Source organism: Malus domestica, chromosome 16 (assembly GCF_042453785.1).
Source record: "Malus domestica chromosome 16, GDT2T_hap1".
Lineage (NCBI taxonomy): Eukaryota > Viridiplantae > Streptophyta > Magnoliopsida > Rosales > Rosaceae > Malus > Malus domestica.
Genome location: NC_091676.1, coordinates 38,513,759 through 38,532,499, shown reverse-complemented (window position 1 = coordinate 38,532,499; position 18,741 = coordinate 38,513,759). Strand labels below are relative to the sequence as shown.

The 18,741-nt window shown below is 35.4% G+C and overlaps 1 protein-coding gene across 1 annotated transcript; it reads left to right on the top strand.

The window, feature by feature from the left end:
• The first annotated feature begins 10,008 nt into the window (after nucleotides 1–10,008).
• On the top strand, nucleotides 10,009–18,495 carry LOC114821983 (probable serine/threonine-protein kinase PIX13). The gene is made up of 6 exons (XM_029095721.2): nucleotides 10,009–10,240; nucleotides 10,465–10,916; nucleotides 11,705–11,840; nucleotides 12,298–12,431; nucleotides 12,552–12,675; nucleotides 17,952–18,495. The coding sequence occupies exons 1-6, from the start codon at nucleotides 10,171–10,173 to the stop codon at nucleotides 18,278–18,280; spliced, it is 1,245 nt and encodes a 414-aa protein (XP_028951554.1). The 5' UTR covers nucleotides 10,009–10,170; the 3' UTR covers nucleotides 18,281–18,495.
• The last annotated feature ends 246 nt before the right edge of the window (nucleotides 18,496–18,741 follow it).

Here is an 18,741-nt window from a genome sequence, read left to right as displayed (position 1 = left end):
GGGCGTTGGACCCAACTATTCCAATTTGCATACATATAAACAAAAAAGGAATACATGAAATAAAGAGAAGGGCTTATGCCCTTTTACAACAAATTAGAAGGACTTATGTCCTTTTACAACAAATTTGAACTAATCAAATTACATTCAAATCTAAACTACTTAACCCAAACATTCATAATGTAAAGCGGCCAATCACATAGCTCAATTATTGAGGCCTTTGGTTCATAATCACCCTTTTCTTAATCAATCAAATTAACTAAGAAAGCAACTTAAACAATTGGTTTTCGGATTCATAGAATTGATTTAAATGGAACTAAATGAAATGAAAATCCAATTCTCATTAAAGAGACAAAACCATTTTGTTCTCATCTTATTTGGGCCGAAAAACAATGACCTCAACTATTAGGCCATAAGGTTAAAACATAAACTTTTGGGGTTACTTTGTAAAAACACAAGAGTCCACAACTTCATGTAATTACAACTAGAACCCAAAATTTTCAACAATAGCAAAAACTTCATTAAAGGAGCAAAACAATTTGTCCTTTAGCGTTTTTGGGCCTTAACGTAAAAACGTAAACTTTTGGGCCAAAGTACAAATACACAAAAGTATCAAAACTTTATGTAATTCCATAAAAGGCCCCAAAAGTACCCCCACTAAGGGGTGGCCGGTTTTGGTAGTGAAAAAGGAGGGGGGGGGGAAAGGTTTTGGTGAAAATTCAAAATTTGAAAAGGTTTTTTCAAGTGGATAGGTAGGTGAGGAAAAGGTGATTGGTATAGGTTGTAAGAAAATGTTTTGTCTAACATTAAAGACATAAATCATCCATCACCAATTAATTATAAACCAAAACTTTATGAAAAACACCAAACATTTTGAATCAAAACTCCAAACCTTTTTGTTATTGGTAAGAAACTCAAGAACATTGAAGAACACACATGAAAACTCATAAGAGCTCCATGAATGTTTTCACACAATAAAACTCAAATTTTCACTACACAAAAGAGGGTTAACATCCTAGGGTACTTAGGGGTTTCAAAAGTCACTTTAAAACTCTTTTAACAAGACAAACATGAACCCAAAAATCCACCCTTTGGATTTGGCCGAATTTCCCAACATACATGGCACCAAATTTTAGTTCCAATATTCATGCTTAAATGAACTACATCTACAACATTTGAGATGCTAAATTTTCAAGCAAAATTTATATTCAAAAGCAAGAACAAAGCTTGTAACATTTACAACATTTAAATCACAAACCATGAAAAACACAAAACGCAAAAGGATTCACCATAAACTAGACCTAGGCTCTGATACCACTTGAAGGAAAAATTTTGTCCTAGCTAAGAACATGTGAGAATATTTGAACACATATGCAAACTATTAACACATTAAAGTAGGCATGCATTAAAAAACAATTCTAAAACCCATGACTTTCAAAGCCTAGTGAATGGTGAACCATGAGACTCTTTAACAACATTAAAGAGAATGAAGGATTTAGAGATTTATTACCCTTGAAGCTCATCCTTGTTTACACAAGGATTCACCCAAGTGGAGGGCCTTCAAGTCACCTCCTAGCTCCTTGGATCTTCCTTGTGATTTTCTTCCTTTTGATGCTCCTTTGCTCCTTGAGGATGTGAGGAAAGGATCTCCAAAAACACCAAAGATTTGGTGTCTCTAAGTCTCCACACCAAGGATGAGGTGTGAAGATGAAATGGATGACTTAGAGAAGAAAAGATTGCTAGCTATCTCCTCTCTAAGTGGCCGGCCTCTATTGGAGAAAAAGAGAGAAAGTGTTTCTCATCTTTTGTCTCAAGAAACCCTAATGAGAAAAAGCTATAAAGATGCTTTTATATCTCTTTTCTTAGGTGAGTGGCAAACTTGCAATTAAGCAAAACTTCACACTCCCCTCACTATGGCCGGCCTCTTTTAAGTGATTAGGCTTATTGCCCATTTTGTTTTAGTTGTCATACAACTTAAACATAATGGGCCTTGTGGACCAAAACACTTTTGGGCCCCGAAACACAAAACCAACTTAAAAGCCCAATACGAACCTTTCGTAAAATTAATTAACTAATTAATTAATCTTGACCATTTTTCAATTAAACCATTTAATTGCATATCCATTTTCATTTATATTTCTTCACTTTCATCCTTACTCGGTGTACGATCCATTAGGTTCCAATTAACGAGGTAGTGGGCGATTATTACTCTTAACGATCGATTATGAATTGAAACTACATTTCAATTCTCCCTTTGATTAAGATTAGTGTTTGCTAATCTTCAGGGCTTCCACAAACCATGAGTGACACCTAGCAGCATGTCATGGTTACCCAAGCTAAGTAGAAGTGGTTGGAGAGCCTATCCAGTTACAACTACAACGCAATACGGTCCTTCTCTAATACAATACTCTTAATCACATTGTTTGAGTGATAGTTTGTTTCATGTCTACTATCCAATGTGATACTTCTCTATATGATTCAATTGAATATGATTTGGAACAAACTTCCTAAGTCATATTCATATGCTTTGGCCAAAGACTCTCGAATCATATCTTAGAGTATTCTCCTTCTACCATGGAAGGTTAGAGATCCCTTGTCGTGCATTCATATGCCTACATGACTAGATAGCTTGACCCCAACAATGCCGTGGACACTCTCAATGGAATGCCTTTGACATGATCAAAGATCAAGGACCTAACCATTAGACATCTATGATGTCACAGGTCAAAGGACTACTTTGCATATTGCAACTATCGAGTTCTTACATGACATGTATGTTCAAACTCTCTTTTGATCGTTGTTCAGTGTACTCGATCACTCTTTCGAGCACCTATGTGTTTGTCTTAGTGTCCAACACTAAATGACTTGAGACTAGTCATACTCACGCTTGAGTTGACATAACACATACTAACCTTAGCGGATTGTCAATGCCCAATTGTCAATCCTATGGCTAGGAACGTTTTAGGAATGAACATAAGAGAAAGGTCTCGTTAATCTAACTTACTTAAATCATTTATCTCTTATATCAAATACATTCATTGGATTCCCTTATTGCTTAAACACATGATACAATAAATAATGATTAACAATAAGCTTTGCCCTTCAGTAAACATATAATAGTTTAATACAATAAGTATTCCAAAAGCTATTACATCAAATGAGTGGCTTTGTGGGCATACTTCCAACACTGAGGCATTTGAGTATTTCAAAAGGTTCAAAGTAATGACAGAATTGCAGTGTGGACACAAGATCAAGTACCTAAGAAGTGTTAGAGGTGGTGAGTTCATGTCTTCTGAATTCAGTGACTATTGCAATGTCTCTGGTATTCAAAGGCAACTAATCATGTCATACACACCACAGTAGAATGGTGTGTCTGAAAGAAAGAATATAACTGTGGTGGAAACGGAAAAAACTATGCTACATGAAAAAGGCATGCCATACCAATTTTGGGTAGAAGCTATGCACACTACAGTATATCTCCTCAACAGGTGTCCCACTAGGGCTTTGGATAAGATGACTCCTTTTGAAGCCTATAGTGGAAGAAAACCTGGAATTGCACACTTGAAGATCTTTGGGTTGGTATGCTATGTTCATGTTCCTATAAATCTAAGACACAAGCTTGAGTGCAACAGTCACAAATGTGTTTTTGTGGGGTATGGAACCAGCGAAAAAGGATAGAGGGTCTTTGATCCTATCACTAATAAAATTATACTGTTTAGAGATATAGTATTTGATGAGAGTGCTAGGTGGGATTGGAATGAAAGTGCTGGAAAATATTCCAATGCATCAATTACTACTAATATAGCAGAATCTGAACCAACTCAAGGATAAGAAGTTCAAGATGAAATTGTACTCCCTGAAACCACTTCTGACATTTCATAGGAAGATTTGAGTTCTAATGCTGATCGTTTAAGCTCACAGATTGATCTATCATAGAGCTATGATTTTACTCCAAAAAAATAGAGACCCTTGAATGAAGTTATTGCACAGTGTAATGTTTGCATTATGGAACCTAAGAGTTATGAAGAGGCTGCTCTAGATTTGTCTTGGATGAAGGCTATGCAAGTTAAGCTAGACATAATTGAAAAGAATAATACATGGATGCTGGCAGATATACCATTTAGCAAACCTGCGATAGGTGTGAAGTGGGTATACAAAACAAAACTGAATCTTGATGGAAGCATTCAGAAAAACAAAGTTAGACTGGTTGCAAAAGGTTATTCACAGAAGCCAAGAATTGACTTCAATGAGACCTTTGCACCAGTTGCTAGGCTTGACACCATAAGGACTTTAATAGCTCTTGCAACTCAGAAAGAATGGCAACTGTTTTAGTTGGATATAAAGTCTGCATTCCTCAATGGTGTACTCAATGAGGAGGTCTATGTTGATCAATCTCAAGGATTTGTTATACAAGGCAAGGAGGATAAAGTGTACAAGTTAAACAAGGCATTATATGGCCTTAAGATAGCTCCAAGAGCTTGGTACGATGAAATTGATTCATACTTCACCAAGGCTGGATTTAAAAGAAGTCCTAGTGAAGCCACCCTATACACTTAGACTAAAAACTCAGGGATTCTCATTGTTTTTGTGTATGTTAATGATATTGTGTACACTGGAAGTAGTGACACAGTGCTTGACAAGTTTAAAAATGACATGATGCAGCACTATGAGATGACTAATTTGGGATTGCTGCCCCATTTTCTTGGTATGGGAGTTGTACAAACCAAGAAGAGCATCTTCATACATCAGAAGAAATATGCAATGAAGTTGCTGGAGAAATTTGGACTAAAGGGTTGTAAATCTGTGGGAACACCACTTGTAGCAAATGAAAGGCTATGCAAGAATGATGGAAGTGAAGTTGCAGATGAGTCTGAGTATAGGAAATTGGTGGGAAGCCTTATGTACCTCACTGTCACTCGACTAGACATAATGTTTGGTGCTAATCTCTTGGCAAGATTCATGCATGGTCCAACTAAGAAGCATATAGGAACAACAATAAGAGTACTGAGATACATTGAAGGTACTATGGACTTTGGCATTGAATATGTAACAGGTAAGACAGCACTTCTTATTGGATATTGTGACAGTGACTGGGCTGGGAGTGTTGATGACATAAGAAGCATATCAGGGTATGCTTTCAGTCTTGGCTCGGGTGTGTTCTCTTGGGCATCAATCAAACAAAACACAGTGGCATTGTCCACTGCACAAGCTGAATATGTAAGTGCTGCTGAAGCAACATCTCAGGCCAAGTGGGTGAGGTTTGTTTTAGAAGATTTCGAGGAAGAACAGGTTGAACCTACTGTGGTAATGTGTGATAACACTTCAACAATAGCTATTGCCAAGAATCCAATGTTTCATCAGAAAACAAGACACATCAGCAGAAAATTTCACTTCATCAGAGATGCAATACAAGAGAAGAAGATTAAGCTTGTTTACTGCAAATCTGAAGAACAAATGGCAGATATCTTGACTAAGGCCCTACCAAAGGAGATGTTCAACTACTTCAGATAGATGCTAGGAGTCAAATCAGCTGCCAGCTTAGAGGAGAGTGTTGATGTTTAAGCTTTGCAGCCGCTTTTCGATTCAAGTTTCTTACCCTTAGTTTGTAATGTAGGGCTCAGATTAAATCAAAGCTAATAGGCTAGATGTGTGCCACATGGCATAACAACTCACATATAGGTGACCATGTGTTGTGCACGTGAGTGTGTATGAGGTGGATGAGTGAGTGCGCCTTCAATGGCTATATCTCACCCTCCACTCTATGCTTCTAGATGTATCAATTCAGTTATAGCTTAATAGAATCCAAGGGAGAAATCTCTTCACCTTCTTCGCACCTTCATTCCTTCATGCTCTCTGAGTAGAGATCATAATCTCATTGATTTCTGTTTTGATTTCGTGCTCTGATACTTCATAAAAATCACAAACCCATATAAAATCACAAACTCTATCAGGGATGACACCCAAAGGTGTCATTTTGGTTCTGGATTGAGTGGATCAGCTTGGCTCAATGATGCAAACAACTACAGGTTGTAGCTTGGCTCAAAACCCTAACTTTTTTTGTTTGCTTTTTTTTTTTCACTTTCACATTCATCAATTCACCATATAATATATGTATAAATAATGCAAACACAATTTAAGCAAAATCTATAATTCGAAATGCGTAAAAGTTGGGGCATTCATCATGGTGAACGTTTCATGCAATCAATGCTGAAAATATTAACAATTTAGTTCGTGTTTTATAAGAATCTAGATTGCATGATGAGAATTGTGAACTGGTTTGTAGCAGAAAATACCCTTCAGATTCCTTAGCGCAGTGTTAGAAGCATACTTGATAACGTGTTATGGCCAATTTACTAAAGAGATAGATAGGTGCGGTAAAGAAAGAGGATAGAGAGTAGGGTTTAGGGAAATAGTAGGATGATATTTCCCTCTGCCAGTGCATTTATTCATAGTAAACCATGAGGATAGAGAAATTTACTCTCCAAATAATACTAAGGGGTGGTTTGGGAGTGAGGTGCTTAAACAAAAAGCACCCATGAAAAAATGCTGTGAGGGTTTTAGGTGTTTGGTAAACTAAAAAAAAAGACTTATTTTGGAAGCTGCTGTGAGAATAAGCTGAAATCAAAGGAAAAAGCTGAAGCTGCTATTTGCAGCTTTGGAAAACTGGTTTTTTTTCAAAGCACACGGAGCTACAGTGCTCCTTTAATGAAAAGACCCACAATCAGACTGCTTTTTTTTTCCAAAAGCACTTTTACAAAAAAGTTTACCAAACACTCTGCTGATTTATTTCACAGCCGCTTATTCTCACAGCACAGTCGCTTATTCTAACAATAGCTTTTTTTCAAAGCACAACAATACCAAACCAGCCCTAAGCCTAATAGGAAATGTCACATCCCAGCCCGGGCCCCCACCACATCCCAGCTCGACTTCACCGTAGCACGATATTGTTCGCTTTGGGCCCCGACCACGCCCTCACGGTTTTGTTTCTAGGAACTCACACAAGAACTTCCCAATGGTTCACCCATCATGGGATTGGTCTTGCACGAACTCGCTTATCTTCGAAGTTCCGATGAAACCCGAAACCAATGAGCTCCCAAAAGGCCTCGTGCTAGGTAGAGATGGGAATTTATATATATAAGGCTTATAGGATCCACTCCCCTGGGTGATGTAAGATGTTACAATCCACCCCTCTTTAGGGGCCTGACGTCCTCGTCAGCACAACACTGGCCAGAAACTGGCTCTGATATCAAATTGTCACATCTCGACCTGGGCCCCCACCACATCCAGCTCGACTCCACCGTAGCATGATATTGTCCTCTTTGGGCCCCGACCATGCCCTCACGATTTTGTTTCTAGGAACTCACATGAGAACTTCCCAGTGGGTCACCCATCATGGGATTACTCTCGCGTGAACTCGCTTAACTTCGGAGTTCCGATGGAACCCGAAGCAATGAGCTCCCAAAATGCCTTATGCTAGGTAAAGATGAGAATATACATATAAGGCTTACATGATCCACTCTCCTAGGCGATGTGGGATGCTACAGGAAAAAATTACTATATTGCATAGGAATCTTAAACCAAATCTATTAAGAATTCACACAATCACACAATGTTAAATATTAAATACAACAGCCTTATTACTTTTTTATTTTTTTTAATCCAACAACCATAAAAGAATTGAGTTTGCGATGAGTGAAAATAAGAATGTGAAAATTATTTTCCTTCAAGTATTTTCTATTTTTTAGAGGGCTGGTTCGGTATGGGATACCGAACCGAAAACCATATCCCAATTCCCAAACCAAAATTTTTGGGGATCCCAATTTCAAGACCACTCCAAAACCAAATTTTTGAGAATCCCAAAATAGTTTCTAGATTTCGGGACAAATTGGGATTAAATTTTGATTTTGGGCTTTTGGGCTGAAACTTGACATATTGGGCTTTTGGGCTAAAATTTAGCCTTTTATATTGAAATTTTCAGCCCAATTTCGTTAATACCAATCTGTCATACATACAAATATGTCATATGTGTGTTTGTGCAATCTATTTTGAGCCACCAATGCAATCTATTTTGAGCCTTTAACTTCATACCCACATAATAAACAATGAAGACCCAAAAGCCAATGCAATCTATTTTGAGCCACCAATTGCTCTACCCACATAATAAACAATGAAGACTCATAAGCTAGAGAATTTCAAATGCGATTATGCAAACAAGAAGGAAGGGAGAGAAAAAATCTATCCAAGAACATATTATCAAACATATAACGTATACCAGTTTTCAATTACCTACTAGCACTAAAATTTTCAATAAAGATACCATAAAACATTAGAAGTTTTAGCAAAAGTTTCAACTTCCAAGAATCAAAACATCGGAGTCGTGTACATCATTGTTTAAGCATAATGCAACATCAATTGGATTACACTAAACCGCTTAACTCCCATTACATATCTTCTACTTCATGACCCTCAAAACACGAACTTGGCAACACAAACTCAGCACAACTATTACGCAAAATAACAAAATCTAGGGCTCCAATTCACCCAAGCACAATTTTTTTCAATGCTAATTCAACCACATCAGCAACAAAAATGCAAGAATTCTTCTTAATTTTTCGATGTAATTATCGAACATATATCATATATACAATTTGAAATATCCTTCTCCACATCTGAATATATAATCAGCATTAACATCAAATCTTAATTTCCCATAACCAAACAAGAAGCTAAATCAAATAATGGACCAAAAAAAGTTGAGTTTGAGAGATGATTTGTGACATACCAAATCTTTAAACTCAGGTTCAAGTTTCAACGATCTCTTTCTTTACTCTGCTTGGTAAAGGCTAATTGTATAAATCATAAATCATCAACCTCTATATCAGTATCTTCTAAGTGCTAAAGTTCACAAACCTTAATCTAGAATTCGAACCCTAAATTAAATTCCAACCCTAAATTAATTCCAAAATTTACCTAATTTGGGGAAGAATCGGTGCACAGTGCACTGGAATCTGGATGAAGAAGTCGAAGAGAGAGATCAGAGAGGTGAGCGGCACTGGTGGCCGTGGCTTTGCCTCTGTGTCGTGAAGGAAGGCTTCTCCACAATGAGGGATGAGAAGTCGAGAGAGAGATATTAGAGAGGTGATAGGTCAGTCAAGAGATAGGTGAGTTATTTATGTGATGTGGGTGTGGCCAGATTCGAAGACAGAGAGAGAAATCAGGGAGGAGGGTGATGAGGTAAGGTTTGAGGTGAGGTCGAGTCGAGAGACGGAGAGAGAGAGTGACTGAGTTCTAAGGGTTTGATTTTTATTCAACGATTAAGATTAAATCTCAATCAAATCCGATGGTTGTTACAATTCCAAATATATATTTAAAATTAAATTATATATATATTTTTTATTTCGGTTTAGTTCGGGATTATCGAAAGAATGAAAATGTGAGACCGATTCTCGTACTGAAATTTCGGGATCGGTTCGGTATTGGGTACCGAAATTTTCGGGATTTTCGGTTTGGTATTTTTTTTATTCAGTTTCGGGATTTTTTCGGTTTAGTTTGGAATATTCGGTATCTTTTTCCACCCCTAATTTTATATGACCATATCAGATATAAAAAAAAAAAATGTAATAAGTGTATCTCCACTCATTAGATATTGTAGACATTGTTGATTAATCCCGATCGACAACCGGCCCAATGAATGAAGAAATTGAGGTACAGTGATTGGTCTGCGTGACTCTGCCATTGACCTGCCTCACGTATAATTCCACCAGTTTATCATGTGGTCTTAATTCTCTAATAGCCTGAGCTTTCATTCCAATTTTTAAGAAAAATATATTACCTTTTCTCCCTCAATACTGTGTAAATAATATTCGTTGTGTATAAAAATATTAACGCATCTGTCTCTGTGTGTGTGCAAAAGTCCAGAGGAAAAAGTCCAAAGGAAAAAGTCCCACATACGTACATATTACGTATATAGGTAGCCAGTCTTTTCTTGCTTTGACTATTTCTTTGTTGCTTCTCCCACTCTTTCCAGGAATTGGAGACAGACACCAGACGACCGCATCAACATATATCTGGATCAAATTAAGTAGCTACCTCCTCTAGCTGGGTACACTTGAAGGTCAACGTGCCTTCGATCAGAGAGATCGAGAGTAATTATCAGTCGATAACTCGCTCGCCATGGGAAACTGTTACGGATCTCCAGTGACTAATCATAGCCCATCATCTACAACCAAGCTGCCTACCTCAGGTATCTGTATGTGTGTGTGTGCGCGCGCGCATGCATATTTACTGCTAATATTCCCCTCCAAAGTAATTCTTCAATTGCTTCTTTCCTCGTTTTATGTTTGGTTGCCAGGAAGAGTTGTTTGGTTTCCACTTTAAGTGCTTATTAACGCGAATTTATTTAATAGGATTTATTTACATGCACGTTTATAAACATATATATATATATATATATATATATATTTGCAGTAGCATCGAGATACGATAACAAGAAAAATGGATTCGTTGGAAAAAGTGTGACCAGCACCACAAAAGTTGCAAGGAATATTAGTGGCAAAAGAAATACTGGTGGAACAACGGAGAGAAGTGAAAGCAAGGCACAAGTGATATTAAGCAAAACCATCAGCAGAAATAATTATGCTGAAGCAGCTGGAGGTGTGGCTCCTCCTCCTCCTGATGCGGCAGCTACAGCTGCTCCAATCGAAAGTATACCAAAGTTGAAAGAGTTCACGTTAGCAGAGCTGAAGAAGTGTACTCAAAATTTCCGACCAGATACAATACTAGGAGAGGGAGGTTTCGGAAGGGTTTTCAAGGGCTGGGTCGATGCCTCAACGTATGCCCCATCAAAGGGAGGCGTCGGCTTGGCCGTCGCAGTCAAGAAGTCCAGCTCAGATAGCTATCAAGGTCACCAAGAATGGCAGGCAAGTAATTTTATTTTACTTTTTTATTTAGCTAGGGTGTAACGATAGATAGTAATATAATGCCCACTTTTTTTGAAGTTACTAATGCACATATTTATATACACAATATTTTTGGATACTAGCTAAACGCTTACTTTTGCCGGCCGAGTAAAATTAATTTGTATGATTTTAATATTATATATATATGTGTGTGTGTGTGTGTGTGTAACTTGACATGATCATATGCTTAGTATTATTTAGTATGGCTTAATTAAGCATATGGCAGGCACCATACATTTGAGTTAATTGTTTCTCTTCATGGTAGACATGGCCTGAACCATTAGGCACATGATGTCATTGTTACTAAAATCATTTCAATTTTAAGTTTTGGAAATTTGTTTGGCAATTATTTTCATTTAAAAAAAATATCTGAAAATTAAAATCAAACCGAATTTTGAAAACTTACAAAATTTTCAGTTCTCTGTTAAAAACAATTACAAACAAATTTTCAATTTTAAAAAAATAAAATAAAAATAAAATGGTTATCAAACCCCTCTAGCTAACATAGAAAAAGTGATTCCAATCACAAAAAAAGGGGTAATGTATATAGTGGATCGAGCACGTATGGCTTCCGTGATTGCATACTTCAATTTTTAAGGTAGCTGTAGTACTAGTGGGTGATGAATCATTATTAGCTTTGGTCTTGGTCTTCCATTCATAAACACAAAATATATATTAGCATTTGCATGAAAATATATAAATTATTAGCAGAGACTGATAAATAGTTAAGTTGGTATATATATATGCAGGCGGAGGTGAATTTCTTGGGGAAGTGTCGTCATCCAAACCTCGTTAGGCTGCTGGGACATTGCTGTGAAGAAAACCAATTCCTTCTCGTCTACGAATATATGCAGAAAGGCAGCTTGGAAAACCACCTTTTCAGAAGTAAGATTAATATATATATAGCCAACCATATGATGTGTTAAAAATATGAAATAAGTACGTTAATTAATACTTAAATAATAATTTAATAATCAATAACCACATCATATAATTTACAAAATTTAGTCTAAATAGTTGGTATCGCTAGCATTATCCTACACATTTACTAGTTAAAATGCTGTAATTACATGCATGTCTTTTTTGGTCTACTCATTCTTCGTATGGAAAGTCAAAAAGTAGGCAGTAATGCTCTAGGAAAATCAAATTTGCAAACTAAATTTGCAAACTGAATGATGTGCTACTAATAAAAATAACCATGTTTATCAGCGTATAAGTAATAAATCAATCATCAACTTCCATGTCCTTTAATTTTCAAAACTTTATCTACAATTTTAATCTCTCTAGCATTACTCATAACAAATTAACAAAACAAATTAACAAGAGAATGATAATTGTACAGAAGGTCAAGAACCACTTCCATGGGAAATAAGACTAAAGATAGCAATTGGAGCTGCACGAGGCCTTGCTTATCTGCACAACTCAGAAAAAGTCATTTACCGTGACTTTAAGGCCTCCAATATTTTGCTGGATCCGGTACGTGTATATAGAATGAAACATAAATTTTGAAATTGACATTTGTAAACACCCTTGATTTTTTTGTTGTCCTTCTTTTCCTTTTTATTGACTTTTTTTCATGGAAATTTTGTTTTCTAGGCCTACAATGCGAAACTTTCAGATTTTGGACTGGTAAAGATGGGGCCTATGAATGGAAACTCCCACGTAACCACACGTATTATTGGAACTTACGGATACGCAGCTCCAGAATATGTCGCAACTGGTAAACATAATTTTTAACACAAATGCATTTTTGAATAAACTGAAAATATTTTCTTGCACTCTGCTCATTGAAAGTTTTTCCTTATGTTTACACTGGAATGCGTGATAGCTTTTATTAAATGCAAATAACAACTCGCCAAATTTTTCTTTCTTTATTTTAACTCATTCTACCTTATAATCTATTATGTAAACTTCAACGTTTTATTGTGGTGTTTTATTTGGACATTGCTGCCAAGTCCTCCACCAAATTATAATTAACTTGACCAAACATTTAACTATTTCTTTATACAGCTGATTATTTTGAAAATACAATAAAAGTAGTTCCCATGTAGTTACCAATCCACATAAATAGTGACAACATGCGTCCAATCATTAATATGTATAGCCCAAATATAGAACTCTAAACTCGAATCCAGATCCTCACTGGATCCTCTTTATGAGGAACCCAGGATCTGTAAATCGTGTCCGTTTATCGTACATCATACAGTCAGAAATCATTTTACATATTTTTATTTAAAATTAAACATAAACAGTACCTAACAAAAACTAACCACATGATGTACAATGAACGGACACGATTCACGGATCTCAAAAAAGATCCGGAGAGGATCTTGTTGGCTCTAAACTCTTCATTCTGTTCATAAAAAATTTTAAAAAAATTAAAAAATTAAAAAAATAAAATAAAAAACTCTTCACTCTAATAGCTCGTTTACCAATCCGTAATTAAAATGGAAGGAACTTTGAAGAGAAATTGAACTGATGAGGAGTCGAAATTGGATTCATGTTGAAGTTGTTTATTAAAAAAAAAAAAAAACCTTCTGTAATCAGAATAAAATTGGTATAAATTACATATAAACTATTTACTAATTCTGAAAATCAATATTCTTGTTGAATTTTATATACTAACTAATAGAAAGAAAAAAAGGGTTAGATGCTTCTATTCACTAAATATTAAACGCACTAAAATTTAATTTTTTAATTTTATTTAGCAAGAATAAAATTTTTTCATAAATTGGGCAGCGGTTAGTGGTGTTGGCTTAATGCGAATGGCAATTTTGGAATTTTATAAATAAGTGATGGTATAATGGGAGGGAAAGATCCATTTCGGATTCCCCAACAATGAGAAATTCAAATATCACCTAAATGTAAGGAATTCAATTCTTCCCATTTTGGAGTTGGATTTCGAACTTTGCATGGGTCCCACCAACTTTTTCATTCTCCAATATACGGTAAACATTGAAGTATGACGTAATCAAAATTCAATTATGTGTTTTGGTTCCAATTACCTTTACATCATGTCATAGATTCATTATTGATTATAGACTTGTTAGAATTTGGGTGAGGTAGATTTTTCTTCACTATTGTTGTTGTCTATTTGTGTTATAACATGTAGTAATACATTACCTTGGACACACTAAAAAATTCTCCATAGTTAGTGTATCCAAGCACATAATAATAGTTAGCCAAAAAAAGCACATAATAATTTTCGTGTTAACTTAAAATTACTTTTGTTAAATAAAAACCTTCAAATTACTTACGTTACTCTCCTAAAAGAAAACTTAGGCCCTGTTTGGCACACCGTATAAAATACCGGATAGTAATAATAATACGGTGTACGGTGTTTGGTGCCGTTGGGATTAAATAAGCACCGGATTAAATAATCCGGGCCCACCTTTTTTACCCTGTGTATACCTGCTTCCTAATCCCGTCCAATTTCTCCGTATAACTTAGTCGGCCTCTTGCTCGTTCTCGCTCTCCGCTCCTTCTCACTCTCGCTCTCCGCTCCTTCTGCCATCGCCTGCAACTGGCAGGTGAGGAACCTGGGAACTTCCGCTCGTTCTCACTCTCGCTCTCCGCTCCTTCTACCATCGCCTGCAACTAACAGGTGAGGAACCTGGGAACTTTGAATCAGGAGATTGTGAAGGTAGCAAGAAATTTGGACTTAGAATTGCAGGGCTTTACCCCGAAGGGAGCCCTTCCAGAAATTGTCAGAGGCCAAGGCTGAGCCCAGGCTAGTGAATCTTTTGCAGTCGGGGAAAGAGAAGAAGAAGAGAGAGAGGGAAGGAGTTTGGGGGTGCGGCGGAGAGATCTGGGTTTCATTATTTGGGATTCTTCTGTTCTGTAGTCGAGGAAGAAGAAGGGAGAGAGGGAAGGAGTTTGGGGGTGCGACGGAGAGATCTGGGTTTCATTATTTGGGATTGTTCTGTTCTGTAGTCGGGGAACAAGAAGGGAGAGAGGGAGGGAGTTTGGGGGTGCGGCGGAGAGATATGGGTTTCATTTTTTTTTTTAAGTTTAATTTTATTTTAAGTTTCCTCTTATCCGATATAATACCAAACACTATATAAATAATACGGTCATTAATCCGATACTGCACCAAACGCCCGACTAATTTAGTCAGTACTGTCCGGTGACTATTTATCATATCTGACAGATATAGTCAGTACAGTCTGAGCTGACAAATGAGACATTAGAATTTCGTAAGGAAGCACGGCCTCTAGAAGCTATTTGATTTGCACAAACAATAAAAAATTCCCACTTTCATATTTAGCCAATATCACATTGAGATACCACGTGGAATTGATAAAGTCAACAAGAGGTTCATATATGCAATTAGAAAGACTTTAAGAGAAAGGATGCCTATTTTTTCTCTCCTTATTTTATATAAAAATAGGGATTAGTTGTGGGATCCACATCACATCAAATTTTAACAATTCGAACCGTTCATTTTTCAAGTTATACCTCAAAGATCATCCTTGCAAAATATTAGCCAAATCATAAATATTTAAGACATCTAATTGAGTTTAAAGAAATGAACGAATACTTTGTTATATAAAAAATAATGAAATTTGATCTTGATAGTTAAATAGACATATGGTTTCCGATTGAATTGAATTTTTCCAAGGATAATCTATGAATTGAGATTAACAAAATAAACGGTTTGGATCGTTGAAATTCGATGTAGAGTGGGCCCGACACCTAATCCCCATTTTTTTTCAAAAAATGGAAATCCCTTTGTATAAAGGGCCTGTATGCAATTATACACAATTAGACTAGTAAAATATATGTAAAACATATTTATATTATTATATATATAATGGTATGGTTTGGTCTTTGGGATCTACACTACTTGCCTTCCTCGCTATTTTTTTTTTAACAAACGATATTATTTACACTATGAGAGAGGGGGTAGGCCAAGCCTCACAATGGGCTAGCAATAATGTTGTTTAAATTTGTCTTTGGCGATAATCAAACCTAAGACTTCTCACTTACATGTAAAGAAGAATACCACTAGATTGTAGTATTAAGTGACAAAGTTTATATATATTTAATATAATTATTATCTTAACAGTTGGATATAGTCTTCTTATTTATATATATTCGCAAAGAGCACATACTTTGTGTGTGTGAACAACCGCCCACCTCCTCTTACGTTATCTTCAAGTGTAACTGCTTCAGTTCATTCATATCTAAAAAAACATCATGATTTCACTTACCTATATAAAAAAATGATGATGGGACAATTTCTCTAAATAAGTACATATTTTTATCTTATGTAAATATTTTGATACAAAATTACTATTTTGCCCTCATTATGTAAATATTATGTATCAAAAGTGAGCAAAATAGGAAAAATGAGGATATGATTGTCATTTTGTTAAAAGGTACAAAATTATTATTTTGCCCTCTTCATGTCAACATTGTGTATTCAAAAGTGAGGGCAAAATTAAAAAAAAGGAAGCAAAAAGTTGACAAGCCTTATTCTCTTAACAAAATAGATTCACATGAAGATAGATCAATCATACAACTTTTTCTTAGTTATCATTGAGTGTTGTTATTATTTTGGAGTTTAATTATATGAACTGTAGCCTACCTCCAACAAATTCCAACTTGGAATCTTTTCAAAATTTCGGGAGGAGAATAACACTAAATCCAAAACCAATGGGTTAAATTAGATAATCAATTGTTTGATCGATCACATCAAATTTCAAAATCACGTTTTTTGTTACTAGACCCAGCTTTACTCGGACCTATTGATGTTTAAGTAGTGGCTTTCTTTTTAGGGAGTTTTAACGAAAAGCCCACGGTACTGTTCACTTTAATGAAAAACCACATTTTTACACTAAAAAGTCAAATCTAGTACTATTCACTTTACCCTTTATTTTGTCCTTATCATTAAAACTTAAAGTTTTCAAGCCCTTTTCATTAGTTTTCCTTTCTTTTTATTCCTTTTTTTTAACTGTTCTTTTTATTCTTTTGGTTCAGCGGGAAAAGGAGAGAAACTCTATGTTGGCTTTGGACTTGGTCAATAATAGACGATTTCCACACGCTATAATAATAATACTTTTACACTATATTTGAACGAGGATAATAAATTTAAAATTTAGATAAAAGTCAGAATTTATAAATTGGCGTACACTAATTTTCTTGTTTGGATTTATAAATATAAAAATTTAGAATTTCTGCGTGGAAAAAAACTTGGAATTTGGGACCTCCAATTCCTAAGTTTAAATTTCATGTAAATATATGTCATTTCCCAGTTTCTATAATTGAAAGTTTAAAAATAACAAATTCCGTATTCAATTCCATTGTTCTTTTAAGTTAACCAAATAAGAAAATCCACAAATTCCAGAAAATAAAATTCCATCATTTTAATTTATATTATTTTAAAATTTCTTAGTAATCTTAATTTTTTTTCTTCCAAACATAGTGTTAAAATATATTCAGACTTTGGTGATGGTGGTCTCTTTCTTCTTGCACTTATGGCCAAGAATGATTCTTGCATTTGGTGACATGACTTCCAATTTATTTTTTAAGCTACTATATATATATTTTTATATCGGACTCTAACCCCCTCGGTATGTATATGTCACCACATTGTCAACCTATACCTTAATTAACATTACTTAAATATCTCCCAATTTGACAATTTCCTGAATAAAAGTATATAAACGAGTAGATTAATTCCAGATGAAACATTCAAAAGTATATAAAAGTATTCAAATTCCAAAATATTTAATTCAAGATTGTGTACGTTAATTACCTTAGTTGATGACTAGCTACAATTAAAAGTAACAAATTCCATATTTAATTCCATTGTTCTTTTAAGTTAACCAAACAAGAAAATCCACAAATTCTAGAAAATAAAATTCCATCATTTTAATTTCTGTTATTTTAAAATTCTTTAGTAATTTTAAATTTTTTTATCCAAACATAGTGTTAAAGATATATTCAGACTTTGGTGAAGATTTTCCAACCACTAAACGTGCATGCATGCAGGGCACTTGTACGTAAAGAGCGATGTGTACGGTTTCGGCGTTGTATTGCTGGAGATGCTAACGGGATTACGGGCACTTGACAGTAATCGGCCATCTCGCGAGCACAGTTTGGTAGACTGGGTGAGTCCGTTGCTTCACAAGAAAAAGGAGCTGAAGAAGATAATGGACCCAGGGCTTGGAGATGAATACCCCTTAAAAGGTGCCTGCCAAGCAGCTGAGCTTATTTTGAAATGCCTAGAACCTGATCCTAAAATCAGACCATCCATGCAAGAGGTTTTGATAGTTCTGGAAAAGATAAACGACATTAAGGATCAGAAACCCAAAAACTAGAAGGGCCAATGGGAGACGACATGATCAGGAATCATACTCTTCACCACATTATAACCACCATGCTAGTACTAACTAGCATTCCCAACCTCGTTTTACCTAATCCAAATTTGCACCCCTTAATTGTTTTCCTACTATTGTATTTATCGGATCTACTTTTTATTATTTCAACTTTTGATGTACGTTAATATATAAGTAAACAAATAGTTTGCAATCAATTTATTCCTCTCACCTGTTAGTGTAAAAATATCGATGAATTTAAAAGTGTTGCAATCGTAATTGTTTAGGAATGTGGTCATGTAAATCATATTATGTCTTGGGATATTCTTGTGGGATTCTACCATATCTCTTAGATTAAATATTATAATCCTATTAGAGTTGTAATCTTATTGGGGCAAGAAATTTACCTTTCCTACTATAAATAAAGGCACAATGGATGACATAACACACACCTTACAATCACA